The sequence below is a fragment of the Solanum tuberosum genome, unplaced genomic scaffold (genome assembly GCF_000226075.1).
Source record: "Solanum tuberosum cultivar DM 1-3 516 R44 unplaced genomic scaffold, SolTub_3.0 scf00062, whole genome shotgun sequence".
In the NCBI taxonomy this organism is placed as follows: Eukaryota; Viridiplantae; Streptophyta; class Magnoliopsida; order Solanales; family Solanaceae; genus Solanum; species Solanum tuberosum.
Genome location: NW_006238987.1, coordinates 1,687,996 through 1,708,443, shown reverse-complemented (window position 1 = coordinate 1,708,443; position 20,448 = coordinate 1,687,996). Strand labels below are relative to the sequence as shown.

Below are 20,448 nucleotides of genomic sequence, written 5' to 3'. Positions count from 1 at the left end.
ATATATATATATATATATATATATATATATATATATTGGGGGTCTTAATAATAAACAAAGTTGTTACTCATATATCTTAACCACATGGCCATCTCCTCGGAACCAACATTATGTTGTTAACTAAAAAGTATTACATATATATCCATACTTATCAATAGGGAACGTATAAAAAAAGAGTTTAATCAGTCACTTGACTGTTAGCAAAGATGGGCCATCCAAAAACAAAGATGAATTAAATTACAGTTAGTAATAAATGTACATGATGAAGGGTACTTACTTCCAGGAATGAGCTAGAGCAGGATCACAAGGGTGTGTCATAGGTGGATTCATCATTCCACTCGCTTTCACAACATTGAAACTCATATGCTCTAGAATGGTAACTCCCCCAAGACCTAACAAGCAGGCTACATCAACTAGATGGAAATACAATAATATATGATAGAAAATGAAATTTCTAATGAATAGAGACCTAAGAAAAGAATATATTTGAATAAGTAATGAATACAAGAAATGTTGGTGAAAATTAACCTTTAGATGATTCGACTTGTTTTATGCTCGGTTCGATTGTTTTGAAATTTAGAAAATTGTGAGGTTTCTTATATCCTGTTAACCCTAAAGAATACTGCAGTGTTCTCTTCTTAGGAAAAACATCTGAAATCTGAGTTCTAGGTTTGCTTAAATTCCCTCGAGTCTCAGTCGTCTTGGATTTAGTTAACGTAACTCTTGAAGAGCCAGAATTCAATAGACCAATTGCTTCTTCAACAGGTAGATACTTTGTTTTCCTGATTTGTTCCTCTTTTCCAATTGATATCACCCTCACCAATAAATTTACTACGTATCTCTAGTGGAAGAGTGCTTTGACAAATACTTGTAGAGACATGTATCTCTGGTCCCTCAGAGTTCTCATTTTTTTGTTTTTTGACACATTTTTCACAACACCAATTATCTGGTGCACCTTTATAACAGTCTACCTGGCAATACCTGAAAGGAAGAGAAAAGACAGATTTTTTGAAAACAGGGAAGAGGGTTACGTGTGCATAAAAAGCACAGACAATATTTAATAAAATTAAATGTCACAACATGCTAATGAAAGCATGTTAAAAAAACTGATAATCTAATTAGCAATTTCCCTCGAATTGGAGCAGCCCTTCAGTGATGAAGCAAGTACTGATAAGAGAGTTGTGGCTTTCAGCTCACCTGACTACCCTTTCACGCTAAAAATAAAAAGAGAACTTACTCGTGCACGTCAACATCTTTACCGTCATGGCCGATAACTGTTGCAATTTGAAATCCTACATCACCGCAAAGTTTACAAAAAAATTTCTGCAAGTTCACACAGAAAACACAAGAAATTTAGATTTTGGCCGACTCTTAATCCAACTTAAGTGAAGCTCATATTGGCCTTTAGTTCTGGCGATGAACAAGTATTTAGATGCTATTAAAGGGCTCTATTCAACTTCTTTTGTTGCACAGAATTGAGATTACCACCATACGAACAGAATGAAGAATGAGGGGGCAAAATGTGATCAGGTATACAAGTTTGTTCATCTGTATACATATTCTATTTATGTTTGTTGTTTTGTACTTTAATTTTATACCATTACCCATTATTTATGTTGCTATTAGCATCCTTTCCTACATCTTCTTTTGGACTCGAAATGAAATTTTTCATAATAACATAAACAACCTGTTATAGAGCATAAACCTTGATCGCATGAACAGTCTATAGGTAAAGCAAATACTTCCTCTATTTTAATTTATTTGATTTATTACTCCTCCCTCTGTCCCAATTTGTGTGGAACATTTCGCTTCGCGAGAGTCTAACAGTCTAACTTTGACCATAATTTTTGATATATCCCTTAAATATTTTAAATTGACCACCATTGTGACTTAAACTACTATTTACGTAGTTTCTGAATATAAATTGACAAGTCATTGTGAAATCTTTAAATTTTTTAAAAGAAATAAATATATATTCATAAACTATGTAAAAAATAGTATAAGTCACAATGATTGCCAATTTTAAATATTTTAAAGATATATGAAAAAATTTATGGCAAAGACAGACTTATTTAAATCTCAAAATCCGAAAGGTGCCACATAATTGAGATGGATGGAGTATTATTTTTAACTTTTTATAAAAAATAATCCCAACTCTTTAATTTCAATGTGTATTTTTGTAGTGTCGGCATTACTATCATTGTTTACTTTATTAGGCTCTCTTTAACATGTCAAAATTAGAAGAAAACAAAACAACTCAAAATTGGACGAGTAAAAACAAAGAAAAGTATAATATACTCTTTCGTTCAATTTATATGGTACATTTTAAATTTTGAATAATGTTCCTTCGTGACCTTTTTTTCTTGTCTTTTAAATATTATGAATTATAATTTATTATTACTTAAAAATTATTTTTGTATAATTTCAAATATGTAATTTCATTTATAAAAAAATAAAAATTTCATGTCAAAATTCAATCAATTTTTTGTAAAAATAAACTCTTAAAAATTTAACTGCGACACACGTAGTAAGAACTTACTAAACAAAAAAAATTGGGTTTACCTTATGGGGGCCTTGTCCCTTTTGCCTCTGATCGTGAGTGGCCATTTGCGCTTCACAGCAGCACACCAACAATGAAAAAAAATCAGAATCGGTCCTACACGTCACATAAGTTTTGAGTAATAAATTTAATTTCAGACCAAAAAAAGAAAATCACAGAAGACAATTTTTGCACATTTCCCGGCCGTTCCTGCAGAAAGTACACTTTATCACTAGGAGGAGATCCTTTCTCGTACTCATTAATACTCTCTCTCTCACACACACACAATATATATAAATATATATAGAGAGAGAATTTAGTTAAAATAAAGATTAAGAACACATAAATGAAGAAAAAGATAGATGGCATACCTTAAAAGTTGAAGCTCTAATCTCAACACGTCTAAATCAAGTGTATTATAAGGAATAGTCTCTTGAGGTGTATATATAGGTGAAAGTGTGTGTATTGTGTATAGAGAAAAGGATAAAAAAGGAAAACAACAAAATGTAGAATCAGTGCAGATAATATAAAAGTAAATAATTAATTACATTCTGTCGTTTAGCGATATATGTCAAACGGTCAAGTCAAACCAAAGAAAAAATGACTTGTGATTTGACCAGGTTTATTTAATGTTGAGAAAAATCCCTGGCCACTCTTGATTATTTTTTGTATATTAAAAAAATTAAATCAAACAATAAAGATTAAGAGCACATAAATGAAGAAAAAGATAGATATCATACCTTAAAAGTTGAAGTTCTAATCTCAACACGCCCAAATCTAGTGTATTATAATGAATAGTCTTTTGTGTGTTTATGTGTGTGTTTATATATATATATATATATATATATATAGTGTTCGTGTATAGAGAAAAAGATAAAAAGAGAAAATAATAAATGTAGAGCCAGTGCAGATAATACAAAAAGTAAATAATTAATTGCATTATGTCGTTTAGCGATAGACATGTCAAAGAGTCAAGTCAAACTAAAGAAAAAAATTTGATTTGTGATTTAATTTGTCTACGTTAATTTAAGGTTGAGAAAAATCCTTGGCCACTCTTGATTATTTTTTGTATTAAAAAAATAAAATAAATCAAACTAAACTCAAATCAAACCGACATAATACATATATAATACTCTATCTCTCTCTCACACACACGTGCGCGCGCACGCACGCATACACACCCACACAATATATATATATATATATATATATATATATATATATATATATATATATATATATATATATATATATATATATATATATATATTGCGAGCACATTGTGTACAAAGAAAAGGATTAAAAAATTAAAATAATAAATGTAGAGCTAGTGCAGATTATACAAAAAGTAAATAATTAATTGCATTGTGTCGTTTAGTGATATACATGTCAATTAGTCAAGTCAAACTGACTTGTGATTTAACTAGGTTGATTTAATGTTGAGAAAAATCTTCGCCCACTCTTGATTATTTTTTGTTTTAACAAAAAATTAAATCAAATTAAACTCAAATCAAACCGATATAATACATATATAATATTCTCTCTCACACACACACAAAAACACACAGAGTGTGTATTGTGTATAGAGAAAAGGATAAAAAGAGAAAAAAATAAATGTAGAACCAATAATTATAAAGTATAAGCACATTATACAAAAGTTAAATAATTAATTGTAATATGTCATCTAGCGTATACGTGTTAAACAGTCAAGGCAAACTGAAGAAAAAAACTTTGTTATTTAACTAGGTTGATTAGTGTTGAGAAAAATCCTCAGCCACTCTTGATTATTTTTTGTATTAACAATAATTTGTCTTTTCACCTACATAGCAATAGAATTTTTACAAAACAATACAAACCCAAAAAAAAAAAAATAGATAAATTTAAAAAAAAAACAATACACGTTCCAATCCAAAAATAAGATTTCATTCCTTAATTTTCTTCCATTTTGTTATTTACCTTCCACAAATCTCCCAATAATTAATTAATGTTTCTCTCTCATAACCTCAAACAAGTATTGTAACTAGAATAGAACTCTCTATCTTCTTTGATAATTGTTTCAATGATTTAAAATAACAATATATCATTTTTAATTTAGCACGATGAAAGATGGGGTGTAACAAGTATGTACCAATTTTATTTTTTTGAGTTTGATTGCTAAAATATATAGTTTGATTTTAATTGTTTTAAGTTGTTTTGTTGTTTTTGTTGCTTGGATTTATATGTAAATCGATGTATTAACCATGAAATTTTTTGCTTGAATGAATGCTTCGTATGTTGTTTGGCAGTAGTTTTGTTTGTAAATTGTTAAAACGGATTATTCAATAAGGTTGTATATTATGGTGTTATTCATTGTAATATTTGACATATAACCAAAATCAAATTTAGCAACCTTTATGGATGATATTGATCTAGACACAAATGTTAAAATAATAATGCACAAGTTTTAATTAAATTAATTATACAAAACAGTTGAGAAATTCTTGATTATATCTTGATTTGATGTATGGATTTTGTATTGTAATACACTGTACACCAAAACTTAATCATGAATGTACATCACTATCTAATTAAATTGATAGTACAACATATTTGATTCTTTTAAAATTAGGTTATGGTAAATATCTTGGTGTACGTAAGATATATTGATCATGTGTGTGTGCCGTACTCTATGCGGTAGTTACCTCTGATGCTATGAAGTTAGGAAAGGCTTAGTAGCTTGCTGAAGTAATGGAGCTCACTGTCCATCACTCAGTTTTTTTCTTTTCCTGTATTCCAATATTCATATAGATGTGGCACAAGGTGATGAAGCAAGAATGGATCAGAGAATCATGGCTTTCAGCTCGCTTGACTGATTGTCCACCCTTTCATGCTAAAAAGGCAGAGAGAACTTACTGATGCACGTCAACCATCTTTGCAGCAATGGCAGGTAATAATTGCTGTTTAGAAACCTATATCACCGCAAATTTCACAAAATCTTTTTCTGCAAGTTCATATAGAAAACAAAAGAAATCCAGAAGCTGACCGACTTCTTGAATAGAATGAGGGGACAACAGAAGCATATTCACCAGTACATTCCAATTATTATCCAAACAAATTATTTAACAAGAATATCAGTTTTCTTCCTGACATTATAAATAAATGACGAGCAATTTGATTTGCTTCTCTTTTGTTTAATCAAAAGATAGTTCATCTGTATACTTATTCTATATAAATTTGTTGCTTTGTTTTATAATCTTATACCATTAGACACAATTTGCGCAATTATTAACACCCACCCCTACATCTTCTTTTGGACTCGAAATGAGATTTTTCGAGACAACAAAGACAACCTATTATAGAGCATAAACGGTTGATAGTGCAGTATGCATTGGTGTTAAATAAAAACCCTATCACAGTGCAATATGCATTGATGTTGAATTATTAGTAGAGTGTTAGTATAAAGCCAACTAATTAGTAGATATCTAAAACTACTCTAATAGGTCCATATTAGCCTTTTCTTAAAGTGTTAAACACTTTCTTTTAATAATTATGTGTCTGGATGAGCTTGATAACTCTGTCCAATGTCCATCCTTGAGAAAGATTAAATCAAATAATAATATAAAATTAAAAAAGACACATGCTTAACCCACTCTAATCATCTCAAAAAGAATGTCGGCATTTTGTCATAGAGAAAAGAGACAAATGAAGAGGCATTGATCGCATGAACACTGCTGCGGTTAAAACAAATACTTTATCCATTTTAATTTATTTGATTTGTTATTATTGTAGCTCCTTAAAAATGATATTTATTTATTTATTTGACTATTTTTTAATTTTAATAAGTATTTTGATACTTTCAATATTACCGACTTTTTTTTCTTCTTTTTTTTACTTTTTTAGACTCTATCACATGTCAAAATCAGATAAACAACAATTGAAAACGGGAGGAGTAAATACGAAAAAAATTATATATTATACTCTTCCATCCCAATTTATATGACATCTTTTAAATTTTGAGACTCAAATGTTTCTTTGACACTTTCTTTTTTATGTCTTTTGAATTACAATTTACTATGACTTACAATACTTTTATATAATTTCAAATAGGTAATTTTAACAACATACCCAGTAGAGTATACACAGATCTTACCACTACCTCATAAGATAGAGAGATTGTTTTCGAAAGACCCTTGGCTCGAGTGCAGTAAATCCAAGTACAAATCAGAATAAATAATGTAGGAAACATAGCAATTAGGATGGTCAATGGTGTAGTAATTAAAACACAGTAAACAACTGACGATACGAGATATAAATATGTAAATTTCATTTATAAAAACATAAAATTTCTTGTCAAAATCAATCAAAACCTTTCTAAAAAAAAGAACTTTTGAAATTTTAACTATGCCACATCGTTGGAACTTACTAAACAGAAAGTTAGGATTTACTTTGTGGGGTTGTTGTCCCTTTTGCCTCGAAGAGTGAGTGGTCATTTGCCCTCCACGGTGGCACACTGTTAACTTGTGCTCAATACTCAACACACACAATCACCATTGATGTATATCTATGAGCTACAGAGAAAATAATAAGAAGAAGAAGAAGAGAAACTGTTTTATTGCATTGATTAACTTGTTCACTACAATGGCATTTGATCACTATTTATAGAGTCACTTAGTAGTGACTAGTGGTGTACAGCTGTCAATAGTCCATAACTAACTAACAGACTGTAACTAACTAATTGATCTTTCTAACTTTCTTATACTATTTTAATACACAAAGATAAAAATCACAACCTTAACTTGGAGACATTTAATCAAAGAAAATTTTGCACATTTTGCGTTTCTGCAGAGAGGACCGTGAACTAATGATGAGTTCGGTATTGGACAACAAATAAAAAAAGACTACTAGGAAGGGAGTCTTTTTCGTTCAGCTCCTCCATTTTTTCATAATTGTACGTTTGTTACCGTGATGTTTGCATAATTTCACTTGTACATTAACTTATTACTTATAAACTTATGGCAATAACGCAGTAGGTCCCAAAAAATGACTCATATTTTGCCATTTAGATCTAAATGTGAAGAAGTTCTGTATTTTGCATGTTAGTATAAAATTGCTTTATATATTGATAAGAAGTCAACATCAAAAAAATTGTCACGAGGAAAAAGTTAAAGGGCGGGATGAGTTTATTGGAAGGTGAATATGCACAATTTTTTTCAAAACGAAGAAGGGCCTAAAATGCCTTTTATTTTTAAATTAATACAAAACTATTTTTCGTCCACCTTTCAGCCCCCAAATACCCAGACGTCAATTTTTTGGCTCAAAAATATACTTGATATTGTTACTTCGGCTCAAGCTTACTCTTACGCATCACGAAATTTTTGAGTAAAAAATTAATGAAACTCAGTTGATGTTGGTTTGAGTCTAATATGGTCTCATTCTCGCTACCTTTTCTTAGTGATTATGTTATGAGTTTTCTAGTTTCGTTGTCTTATTTAATTAATATTTGTTAGTGAAAATAAAACCAACAATATTTGTCAGAAAAAAGAAGAAGTTGCACGAGTATTTAGTATTTAAAAAAAAAAACAAAAAACAAAAACACGTGATTTCTTTTGCTTTTTATTGTTTTTGTATTTAGACACATGTATCTAAATTTTAGCTAATTTTACTCTGTGTTTCATAAATGGCTGAGCATAGTCATAAATGAAAAATCAAAAGAGTTGTAAATAAGTTTGTTAAATTTATTGCGACTATTGAGTTGAATTGATATGATGATATGTGAGAATTTTTTAATCCGTCTGTAACATTATTAATATAACCAATTACACGTGTATAAATTTTAAGAAAATATTTTTCGTAGAATATATTTTTGATTAATACCAAACACACACAAACCTTTTCCTCATAATGAATTTTTTGACGTAGACTTCTCATATAACCAAATAGTAAAGCATTTACTTTATACTAACTTAGAGTATCTTTTCTTTTTTTTTATTTGGGACCTACTACGTTATTACCCCAAATTTATTACTACTCCCATTATTCAACAATAGTTATTCACTATATTATTTGAGATGTCCAACAATATTTATTCACTCTATGAAATTAATGAATAATTTGACACTTAATTTGTAATTATTCTTATCATTAATTATAGTTATTTCTCTATTACAATTTTTAAGATATGTATTTATTATATTCAAAGAATGATATAGTAAAAGGGAAAAAAAAGATTAACCAGAAAATTTGGTCAGAATGGTAAAATAACATATTTCATACTATTTTATTTTACCTTTTTGAACATTTTTTACCTTTTTAACTTTAATACCTTTTAATTAAAAAATGAAAAAAAGATCAGTTTATTTTAAAATAAAAAGGATATTATAGACTTTTAAATTTTTTAGCCAAATTCTGACCAAATTTTCTGGACGTTTAACATTACCATAGTAAAATTATCCTTTTGTTTATAATTTTTTAAAAATGTGCAAAGTTAATCGTGAATAAATATTGTTGAACAGAAAGAGTCGAATACATGACTCGTCACATTTAAAGCTAAATGCCAAAATATTAGTCCTTTTTTATTTTTTTTTATTTGGGACCTACTACGTTATTACTCCAAATTTATTAGCAGTATCAAAACATACAAGTGAAATTATCTAAACAACAGGGTAGCAAATGAAGAATTACGAAAAAATGGAGGACGTTAATGAGAAAGAATCTCTTTCTATTCCACAGTAGTCTCTGCAGAAAGGCATTTACTTTTTTGTTGTCTAAACTTAAATTTTTTAGCCCGAAAATTGTGTGCTTGTAGGACCATTTTTGAACTTTTTGTTCTTTGTTTGTCCGTCGTGGAGCTCAAATGGCCACTCTTTCTCCTAGGCAAAAGGAACAACGCAGCATTCATCAGGCCCACATGGTAAAACTCTACTCATTTTATATTATTATACTCGTTTGTTTTTCCTCATAGCTAAAGTTTATGCGATTCTGTACATGTTTCTTTTTTCTTTTATATTTTCATGGCAAAGATTGACAATCTTTTTTGGGATGATGATGATCCTTGGGATTAAGCGTTTGGTTTTTTTAATCTTTTATGGGAAATGTTGTAAATGTGGAGTATTAAATTTAACTAGTAATTTTTCTGAAAGATGTGTTTCATTTAATTCTATTTTATTCGAGAATATTTTATTTGTTAAATGGAAAATAAAAGGGGCAGATAAGATTTAAAGGGTTTTTTATTTTACTGGGTCCATCGATTGGTATGAATTGAACCAGTTGTTAAACTTATCTTTGGTTTTGTTTTGTGTAGCATGTTGTAAAGGTACTGCAGCATTACAGAGGAAAAACTATATTTTTTATTATGTGCGTATATAATCTAAATAAATACTTGTTCGAGAAATGGAATGGAAGCTTTGACTTAATCGGTAAAGTAACTGTCATGTGACTAGGAGGTTATGGGTTTCGAGGGGTGGTAATGGGTTTTTGCCGGAATGTAGGGTAAATAATGTATACAGTAGAAATGGGTTTTGCAGGAATGTACTGTCATGGGTTCGAGTGGTGGAAACGGGTCTTTGCAGGATTGCAGGAATGTAGGGTAAATGTTGTATACTGTAGAATCTTGTGGTAAAGTAGCTGTCACGTGACTAGGAGGTCATGGGTTCGAGCGGTGAAAACAGGTGATTGCAGGAATGTATTGTAAATGTTGTATATAGTAGAAATGGGTTTTTGCAGCAATGTAGGGTAAAAACTGTATACAGTAGAAATGGGTTTTTGCAGGAATGTACGGTAAATGCTGTATACAGTAGAAATGGGTTTTTGCCGGAATGTACTGGTCATGGGTTTGAGTGGTGAAATGGGTGTTCGCAGGATTGCAGGAATGTAGGGTAAATGTTGTATACAGTAGAATCTTGTGGTAAAGTAGCTGTCACATGTCTAGGAGGTCATGGGTTCGAGTCGTGAAAACGGGTTTTTGTAGGAATGTAGGATAAATGATGTATACAGTAGAAATGAGTTTTTGCAGGAATGTAGGGTAAATGTTGTATACAGTAGAAATGGGTTTTTGCAGGAATGTACTGATCATGGGTTCGAGTGGTTGAAATGGGTGATTGCAGGAACGTAGTGTAAATGCTAAATGCTGTATACAGTAGAAATGGTTTTTTGCAGGAATGTACTCGTCATGGGTTCGAGTGGTGGAAATGGGTTTTTGCAGGAATATATGGTAAATGCTGTATACAGTAGAAATGGGTTATTGCAGGAATATAGGGCAAATGCAGTATACAGTAGAAACTTGTGGTCACGCCTTTCTCCAGACTCCACAAATATTGAAATTTGGTGCACCAGGCTGTCCTTTGCCGAAGGAATTTCAGTCCTTGGGAAAATCCTTTGTATGCTAACACATTTTGTATGTCTTTCCACAAGCTTCAATGTTCGTCCAACAATAAAAAATGATGTCATCACATCCTCCTCCTTAAATACTTCATTAATATTTGACTTCCTGAAATCATGCCCCACACTACACTTACAATTTCATCCTTGAGTCTCATTCCTTACTAACAAACACTTCATAATCTTGCCCGTGGGTGGTGTCATCACTCGCGCCTTTCAATTCTTGCTCATCACTTACTCATTCGACACTTGTGGAATTCAATAGGAATTGGAACTTATTGCTTTAAGCTCAATTGCATGATCAAGAGTAGAATAAAAGGGTAACTTCTTAAATATCTGTTTAGTCTCTCCATTATATATGTGGTCGTCAACAAACCCCAGTTCTCTGATGCAACTTATGAACATTATAGGTACGTAGAAGTGAAAGGTAAAGCTTCTCATAAAACATTGAGTAATTCATTAAGTGGAAAGTGAAAACAAAAAAATCGACAATATCATAAATAAAAAAAAAGCCATGCAAGGCTATGTTAGGAAATTTACAAAATAAATATGACATGAGTATGGTGTCCATGGAATTTCTAAGTCACACATGAGACAAAGGCCCTGACTGTACCCAAAAATATACAAAATGTGACTTCATAAGCAAAAGTGCCTCAATGATAAATAGGGCTCACCACACGCCAATGGAATGAGTGGAGTGCCTAGCGAGGATGAGTGCCTCCCTGAGAGTCCATAAGTGCATCACAAGAAGATGCAGTACCTTGACAAAAGAGAAGTGAGTACATGTGAAATAGTACTCACATAATGAGGTGAACCCAAATTTAAGAGATATAAGTTGTACTAGCACCAACTTATTGCTATACTATTTCTCTATCAATATTCATATGTCTTGGCTTAACAAAACCAGTTACCTAATACAATCTATGTCATGTTGCCCCTTTAACCAACAGATGTAAAGAGATGACATGTTGCACATACTGTGAATAGGCAGTATTAACTTCTTAAGTTCTCAATTCTCCAGTAAGTTTCTCTAGTATGTTTTCCTTTTATAAGAAGCTTGAATTCAGTACAAGTGCTAAAATAGTATCTTCTATATCATTAAGGGACTAGATTAAGAGAAAACCTTGGCAATTTACTCAAAATGTTGTTCTTTCCCTTCATCAACAGTGTGGTACTAAAGTTACGGATTTGATCGTCAAACAATGTATCCTCTATAGTGATCTGTGATGTATATTACTGTCCTACAACTATTAGCAGCTTCAATTTTGTCTCCATTAGCAATAGTAATCAATACACTGCTGTTTGTTAGGTGCTTTTTCCTAATTATTTTGTTTGCAGTTCAGTGTCCCAAGTCCTAATTTATTTTTACTCTATACTTGCTCATATTAGGATATGTTGTTGTTTCTCTACTACGGATGTTTTCTTTACTCCAAAGTCAACTTACAGATTTGTTAAGTTTCAGGTAGAAAATAGTTTAACATCAATACATACTGCACTATGGTTGGGTTTTTCTTTTTCTTTTTGCTGCAAAGATAAAGATTATATGATATATTGCTTTAGATGGACAAATAGACTGGAGAGATTTTTTTGTGCATCAAGGTTTATGCTCTAACTACAACAGGTTGTCTTTGTTGTTCTGAAAACCCCCCTTTCATGTCCAAAAGAAGATGTAGGAGAGGCAGTGTAAATTGTGTCCAATGTTGAAGATCAAAGTACAAACCAACAAACCTGCATAGAATAAGTATAGATATAAACCGTCTTCTGATTAACCAAAAGAGAAGCAGATTGAATTTCTTGTCATTTATTTACAATGGCAGGAAGAAAACTGGTATTGTACCACCAGTTTTTACTGTTCTTTACCTCCTTAAAGTGTTTCTAAGGAGGAGTACGGGAGGTGTTTCTCTCTGGATGAGATATAACCAAAAAGTATTCTAGGAAAATAATTTGTTTGGATAATACTTTTTTTCAGTTAACAGTATTACTTTCATTAATGACCAAAAAAAATATTTACAATAAAAACAGAGCAGCCTAGGACTACTGCTACCTCTAAGTATCTATTACTAATGCTGAATACAACAAAATCAAGTTCTAGTTACATCAATACATCAAGGATAAACATTCAAAGTTAGGAGTAAAGATAGCCATCGAACTATGCTTTTCCCATGTATATGAGTGTGCTGGACCACCTCCTTTAAAATTCTAAATCAGTATTCAATCTTCCATGTTGAAATCTGCAATTGTTCCTTTCTCGCCAAATGAGTGTGATAATCATTGCAAAAGCTACTGTAGTGCCTTGAACTATTGCAGACTTTTTCCTTGCGATTGTACTCACCCAATGCACCGTAGAATTCCAATCTAGAATAGGCCTTTGGAACCCCAACCAAGTACACAACCTGGTCCGTAGAAGATTAGTCTTACCACATTCAAAAAACAAGTGATCAAACGTTTCCAAGACTTGTCCACAGAAGATACAATCAGGTGGGTACTTGTATTCCAAACTTGAGTAGTCTCTCCACTGTGGACAGTCTCTTTTGTACAGCTAACCATAGGATGAATTTGAATCTAGGATGATCTTTAGCCTGCAATGTAAGACTCTTCCAAGCAACTCTAGGCATCTGAGGCAGAAGATAGGTGTACACTTTATGAACTGAGAACTTGGTCCCATGTAACACCTGTGAAAACACAGTCTGCATTGTTCCTGCCACTGGTTGCCCTTGCATCAGCCACTCCCTGGCCTCCAATATTTTCCGCACAACCCAAGTTCTTGAGTATTTGCACTGGATATGCATCTGCTGCAAAGGGGGGGGGATTTATATTACATATATAAGCATGTGAGCTAAATGAAGATCAGAACATGATTTTGTTGATTATGATTTACCTTTGTGTAACTGATGACATTTTCCCCTCATTGTTCATTTTGTTCATATGGTAATCTTGATTATGTGTGACAAAAGAAGCTGAATAGAGCACTTCTATAGCATCCAAATCCTTGTTCATTGCCAAAACCAGAAAAATATAAGCTTCACTTAATTGGATCAAGAGTTGGTTATGAGCTTCACTTAAGTTGGATCAAGCGTTGGTCAGCTTCTGACTTTCTGTCTTTTCTTATGAATTTGCAGAAAAATATTTGTGTAATCTGCGGTGATATAGGTTTTCAAGAAGCAATTATTACCTGCTATCAGTGTAAAAGTGTTGACGTGCACCAGTAAGTTCTCTCTCTCTCTCTATCTATCTAGTTTTAGCATGAAAGGGCAGTCAGGCGAGCTGAAGGCTATCTGATGCGTACTTGCTTCATCACCGTGTGCCATATCTATATGTTCTTTGTAAACCTCAAACATTGTCCCAATCCCAAACCCCTTCTTTTTTGGTTGACTTGCCACCAAGGGAGAAGTTCATCTTTTCACTTAAGGGGCTGCTCCTCTTGAAGGAAATCACTAGCTGGATTATCAGCTTTGCTTCCCTTTTTTCGAATTTTAAATAGGGATGAAAAGTGAATAGAACTAAAAGCCTAAATGGAAGTGAGATTTACCTCTTAGGGAGAATAAAGACCTCTTTAAGTTGTCTGATCTTTCTGGCATTCTTCACTGCCGGATCCTAATGGTATTGGATATTGGGTTCCACCTAAATGATACATTGATTCTTTCATTAGCATGTTGTGGGCATTTAATTCTCTTAAATACTGCATGTATCTTTTATGTATACATAGTCCTATTCCGGTTTTAAAAAATCTGTTTTTCTCTTCCTTTCAGATATTGCTTGGTGGGCTACAGTGAAGAAGCGCCAATGGATTGGTATTGTGATGAATGTCATATTGGCAAAGGGGTAATATCTTCATCACGCGGACTAGAAAATGATAATTCTGAGGGATCCAGGTTACATGCCTTCGCAAAGATTTGTCGGAGTACTGTGCAACCAAAGAAACATAGTACATTTCCTGGTAGGCATTATATTAACTGGGAAAAGGAGGTACAGACTGGGAAAACGAGATATCTACCTGTTCAAGAAGCACTTGGTCTGTCATCAGGCATCAAGAAATATGGATCTCCGCTGATAAATACTGGCTCCTCAAGAGTTGTGTCAACCAAATCCATGGCACCTGTGACTCGAGGGAATTTCAGCAAACCGAGAGCTCAAATTTCAAATTCTTTTCCTGAGAAGAGCACAATGCAGCGGTCTTTAGGATCAGGATATACAAAACCTCAGAATCCTCAAAATGCCAAAATCACCGAACAGAGCAAAAAACAAGTGCAATCATCTAAAGGTTAAGTGTTACCAACATCTCTTGTATTCATTACTTGGTTTGATTTGTCCTCTTCTTATACCTTAACTCTTCAGAAATTTCATTTTCTATCATAAACTCTAGTTAATTTTTTAAAACAATGATGTTGATATATTTGGAGTTGATATTATCTTTCAAAATGATTTCTGTTACACCATCAATATCTGTAAGCCCATAGCAAACTTTATTGACTTCTGTACTTCCATCCAATTGATGTTAGCCTATTTTTTAGGTCTGGGTGGTTCTGCCATTCTGGAGCATAGGAGTCCCTATGCTGTGAATGAGAGTCGAATGATAAATCCATCTACAACACACCCTTGTGATCCTGCTCTAGTTCCTTCCTGGAAGTAAGTACCCTTTATTATGCACATTAATTACTAACATAGGTTAACACAAGGTAAACTGAGCTCTAAAAAGGTTCAAATTCAGCTCATCTCTGTTTTTCTCTCTTCTTCTTCTTTGCATTTTAGGGGAAATTTTGACATCTTAGGAGCTCTAGAACTTGCACCTGGAATATTCAATAATTATATCCAGGCTCATCCTCCTTCCAAAGTTAGACGTAAGGTGTATGAGTTCTCAGGGCTATTGCCTGATACTCTCAAATTTGAACTAGTACCACGTGGGGATATTTGGGCAAGTCTATTCAACAATCATTGTCCGGGTAAAGAAGACATAGGATTATATTTCTTTGCAAGTGAGAGAGAAAGGTCAGTTTCTGTCATATATCTATCCGAAAAGGGGTAAGGGTTGCAAAGTAGAAGTGCACCCTTGCCAGGAATGTTTTTAGTAGAAATTGATTTGTATTTCCCGTTGTATGTAGGTCTGAGATATACATTGCTCTGTTGGAGTTCATGCGTCTCAAAGATTTGGTGATGAAGACGCTTATCAATGATGTTGAGCTGCTTATACTTCCATCTACAGCCCTGTGTAGTGATTCTCAAAGTACATTCATAATCTCTATGTTCTTTTCTCATTTTCTTATTCCCTTTCAATGAATTTTTAGGTAATAGGTATATTCAATTATGCTCTGTAGAAGATCAATTTTCCAGCCTATCAGAAGATTTTGCCTTTTTAAGTTGGCGTTACTTGTTTGGTTTCGTTTGAGTATAAATGCTATAATGTGTTAAGTCATCAGGCCAAGCTCAGAAGTACTGATTGTGCATTCTCTGTTTTTTATGAGAAAGAACAGATCAATTATATGTTCCTTTTGGTCAATCAAGGGCTGAAAAATATGTAACTTGGATTGTTTAATCTGTAGTTTGTGTGCCTTGAATGTAGTTTAAGTTGTATCACGCAGGCATCTAGAAATTAAGTTTATGTACTTGCCTGAGTTCTATTGATGCATACTTTAGCTATGGAGGTTCATTAAAATTTTGGAATGCTGCCTTATACCCATCTACTTCCTCGTTTGCTCTTATCTGAAAACCACAAATGAGAAACCCTTCTTTACTTCAAAGGAGCTAAACGTAGGCATCGGGTCAGTATTATTAACTTTTTCCAGAAGTCTAGCTACGTATAATTTGCAACCCTGCTTCTAACAGTTTCTGTGTGTGATCCACTTTAAGTACAAGTCAGGTCAATTATTTTGTCTTAAACTTGACGGTTTTAATTGCTTGTTCACATATGACTGCAGCTCTTTGCAATAATGACACAAACTAATGGAGACAACTTTGTCATTAAATATTAGGTGTTTGTCATCTGATTGATATGTCAACATTGTCTTTCATGGATACCATTTTCATCCAAGATATTTTACGTAAGATCATTTTCTGTTATTTGGTCAGACATAAAGTTGGTGGATGTAATGGTGGTAGAAGGTGGAACTGGCATATTGATCTTGGTGTTTGCTGATGTGTAACTTATATTTGTACATATGTTGAAAAGAGCAGGTGATTTAAAATAGGACCTACCCTTCAAGATATGATTCTTTTAAGGAGACTATCTGATAATTAATTGCATAAGAAAGACGAAGATTAACTGATAATTCTGGAGCTGCATCTCACCTCGTGGATGTTCTTGCAGGATGGAACAGCAAGCACTTCCTGTGGGGATTATTTTACTGCATGGGACAAGATACAGACGGATGTGCTGAAGGGGGAAGCAACAAAGTAATCGATATGGAGATAGACATGATAGGGGGGAAAGATGTTTGTACAGCCAATGAGGTTGACATGGAGGCTTATCATCAGAATGAGGTTGAAATGCAGATAGACATGACAGGGCAGGAAGATGTCTGTACACCCAATAAGGTTGACATGGAGGGCTATCAGGATGAGGTTGAAATGGAGATAGACATGATAGCTGGAGAAAATGTAGGTACACTGGACATTGTTGTCTCGACAACTACCAGAAATGGTTTTGATACCTCTATAAAAGAAACTGCTACCTGCAGTGGGTCTGAATCAGTTATTCCTATGGTTTCAAGAACCTCCAAGGGTTGCAAGGAACTGCCTCTAGTAATCAAACACGAGCCTGTTGATGACTTTCCTCCAGGTTTTATTCCCCGTTCAGCTCCTACTAAATGAACCGCGCCACCTGGGAGTTAATCGTGGTTGCTGCCAACTTGTGATTATTACTACTTATTTTCAATCAATTTCATTAGGTGTTGGAGTTAGCTTAGCTAAGAGGTCTGTTCATGACAATTAGGTGGAAAACTGTTGTTAGTATTTCTTGTTGTTACTAAATTATCGGTAAGTAGGTCTGGTTTGTAAATATGTTGGTTGGCTATGTTAGAGCAACTATTTTCATGGCATATGTTGAAGGTATGTTGTTTGATCTGATTAAGTAATTTTGTTCAAATTTTATATTTATCTTAAGAAATTCATTAATATGTTTAAAGTATTTATATTTGGAGCTAATTGTTTGAATAAATGGAACGTTTCATATTAACTTCTGAAATGCTCATAATTTAGGAGCAAGTACTCTATATTGAACATATATTAACCAATTCATTTTTATTCAATGTGTTTTACTCAAGTTTAAATATTCTTTCGGACTTTCTCAAATTTAAATAAGTATTTTTCTTCAGTCATATTAACTATTTTCGGGGATTTTCTTAGGCTTTTTTTATACTTAAAGTTTGTTTTGTGAATTTTGACATCTGATGAACAACACACACAAAATTCAATAACGTTTTAAGATCTTTGTGAATTTTTCACCGTAGAATAAAATATTCTTTGATAATTTGATGTAAACTCGAGACAAACTCTTTGTTTTTTAAAAAGAAAAATCTTTTCATTCCCTTTAATTCCTCATATATATAAGTAAAATTATTGCAATTAATTGTGCAAATGTCCAAAAATTATTGACAACAAAGTTTTACTCATGTACAAAATTGAAAAGGAAAATGCAACGTAAGCTTAATAAAGTAGTTCATCATCGTACAAATAATTTATCTAGTTTAAATAGAATAAAACTTCAAACTCATAAGTATAAAATATTTCTTAAATATAGCTTTAATATATTTTTTGTATTGTTATAAGTTAGCTAACATTTTAAGCTTCATTTTCTTATAATAAGGTGCCATATAAAATGAAAAGAAAGAAAGTAATAGTACTCAATAAAAACCAAATTAATTAGCCTTTATTTTTTATCGGGACCATAACAACTCCATTAACATTAGACATTACAAAATGAGTTTCTTGAATCTATCCTTGCAAAGTTCAAAATCAAAATAACTAAATACATAAAAATGGCTGAATACACAAGTTTGGAACGTTGTTCAAATATCTAATTAAAAAATAATTATATATCACATAATTTTGTTGTAATAAAGGAATAATTTTAATTTTGAGAATAACGTTAAGAAATTTGATCCATTAGCTAGGAAGGAACACACTTTTTAGTTATTCTAATACCTTCAGGATATTTTTTATTCAATAGGTGGAAAAGGAGGAACGTTTCATTAAATAGGTGGAATAAAGACATTTTTTTAAACTATTGGAGTGTTTGGTATGGAGGAATTTCAATTTTCATAGGTTTGATTGATCAAAATATTTGAATAACATTTTATATAAGAAAACATTTAACTTTTGAAATAATATTATCTTGTTTACTTACCAAAAACTAAAAAATAAATAAGAAACTTATTTGTCTTCTAAAATAACATTTTCTAGAAAATAATTTTCCTTTATTTAATATGTTAAAGGTTATTTTAAAACCTTTTTCGTCTCATCTATTAAGCTTTTTAATGTACTTTTTTCATCTCAAATTAGAATCAAGTGACATCTTAAATACTCCCTCTGTCCCTAATTACTTGTCTATTTTCTTTTTATAGTTGTCCTTAATTACCTGTCCGTTTTGACAAATCAAGAAAGGACAATTTTTTTTACCTATTATACCCTCAATTAAATGATTAATTATTTTGAAAAATATAGAACTTTTCATCCACTTCATAATTAATAGGGGTAAAATGATAAACTCACTATGACATTAATTATTTTCTTAATATGTGTGCCAATTCAAAAATTGATAAGTAATTAGATACAGAGGGAGTATTCCTTATTTAATTAGGTCAAGCAAAGAAAAATTCTCGAAAAGGAAAGAACTAATATCGTAACTTGTGTTTTTTTAAAAAAAAAAATAGCACCAATAAGATTTTTTTTTATCGAAAATAGGAGTTACTTTTACCCAAAAATGAAGAAGAAGGGATCTCACATTAATGAATTCGATAAGAATGAGGTGTTCTTATAAATTCGAACAAAACAAAAAGGACAGAAGTTCCTAAAAAGAGCGAAATTATATTTTTATATATTAAATAAAAAATAGCACCAACATGATTTTCTTTTGTGAAGGGAACTTACCTTTAATGATTTGGATAAAATGAGTTGTTTGGATAAGTTCGAAGAAAACAAAAAGGACGGAAGTTTCTAAGAAGAGTGGTACTATTACGTTTTTATATTTTACGTAGAGCTCGTTTGGTGCGATGGATAAAAAAAATTAATCCTGCGATAAATTTTAATACCTCTCAATTCTTTATTTGGTTACAAAGTGTGGGATAACTTTTCTTAGGATTAATAGTTATGACTGACATAAGTTATCCCTATTTGTGGATGGAATACTAATCTAGGAATAACTTATCTCGGGATAAACATGTAAAATAACAAAATTACCCCTTTAAACCTTCTTTTATAAACAAACAATTTATTCTTAGAGGACATTTTTGTAAACACACAACTTAATCTTAGAAATTATGTCATGCATATTTGACAAACCAAACAACCAATAAAAATAATCTTAACATAACTAATGTCATCATAACTTATCTCAACATAAT

At 32.0% G+C, this 20,448-nt stretch overlaps 1 protein-coding gene across 3 annotated transcripts in view; it reads right to left on the bottom strand.

Annotated features, from left to right (window-relative positions):
* LOC102592770 (uncharacterized) overlaps window positions 1-2,817 on the bottom strand; it is a 5,559-nt gene extending 2,742 nt beyond the window's left edge. The window contains exons 1-2 of one of the 3 annotated variants that reach the window (XM_015307704.1): window positions 2,563-2,817; window positions 278-392 (exon numbers count right to left, since the gene is read on the bottom strand). In XM_015307704.1, the coding sequence (XP_015163190.1) occupies window positions 278-363 (86 nt within the window). In that variant the 5' untranslated portion in view covers window positions 364-392; window positions 2,563-2,817. Of the gene's footprint in view, window positions 1-277; window positions 1,311-2,562 lie in introns of those variants that run through there. The other 2 variants (XM_006345068.2, XM_015307703.1) reach the window with 2 other exon arrangements.
* Between the last annotated feature and the right edge of the window lie 17,631 nt (window positions 2,818-20,448).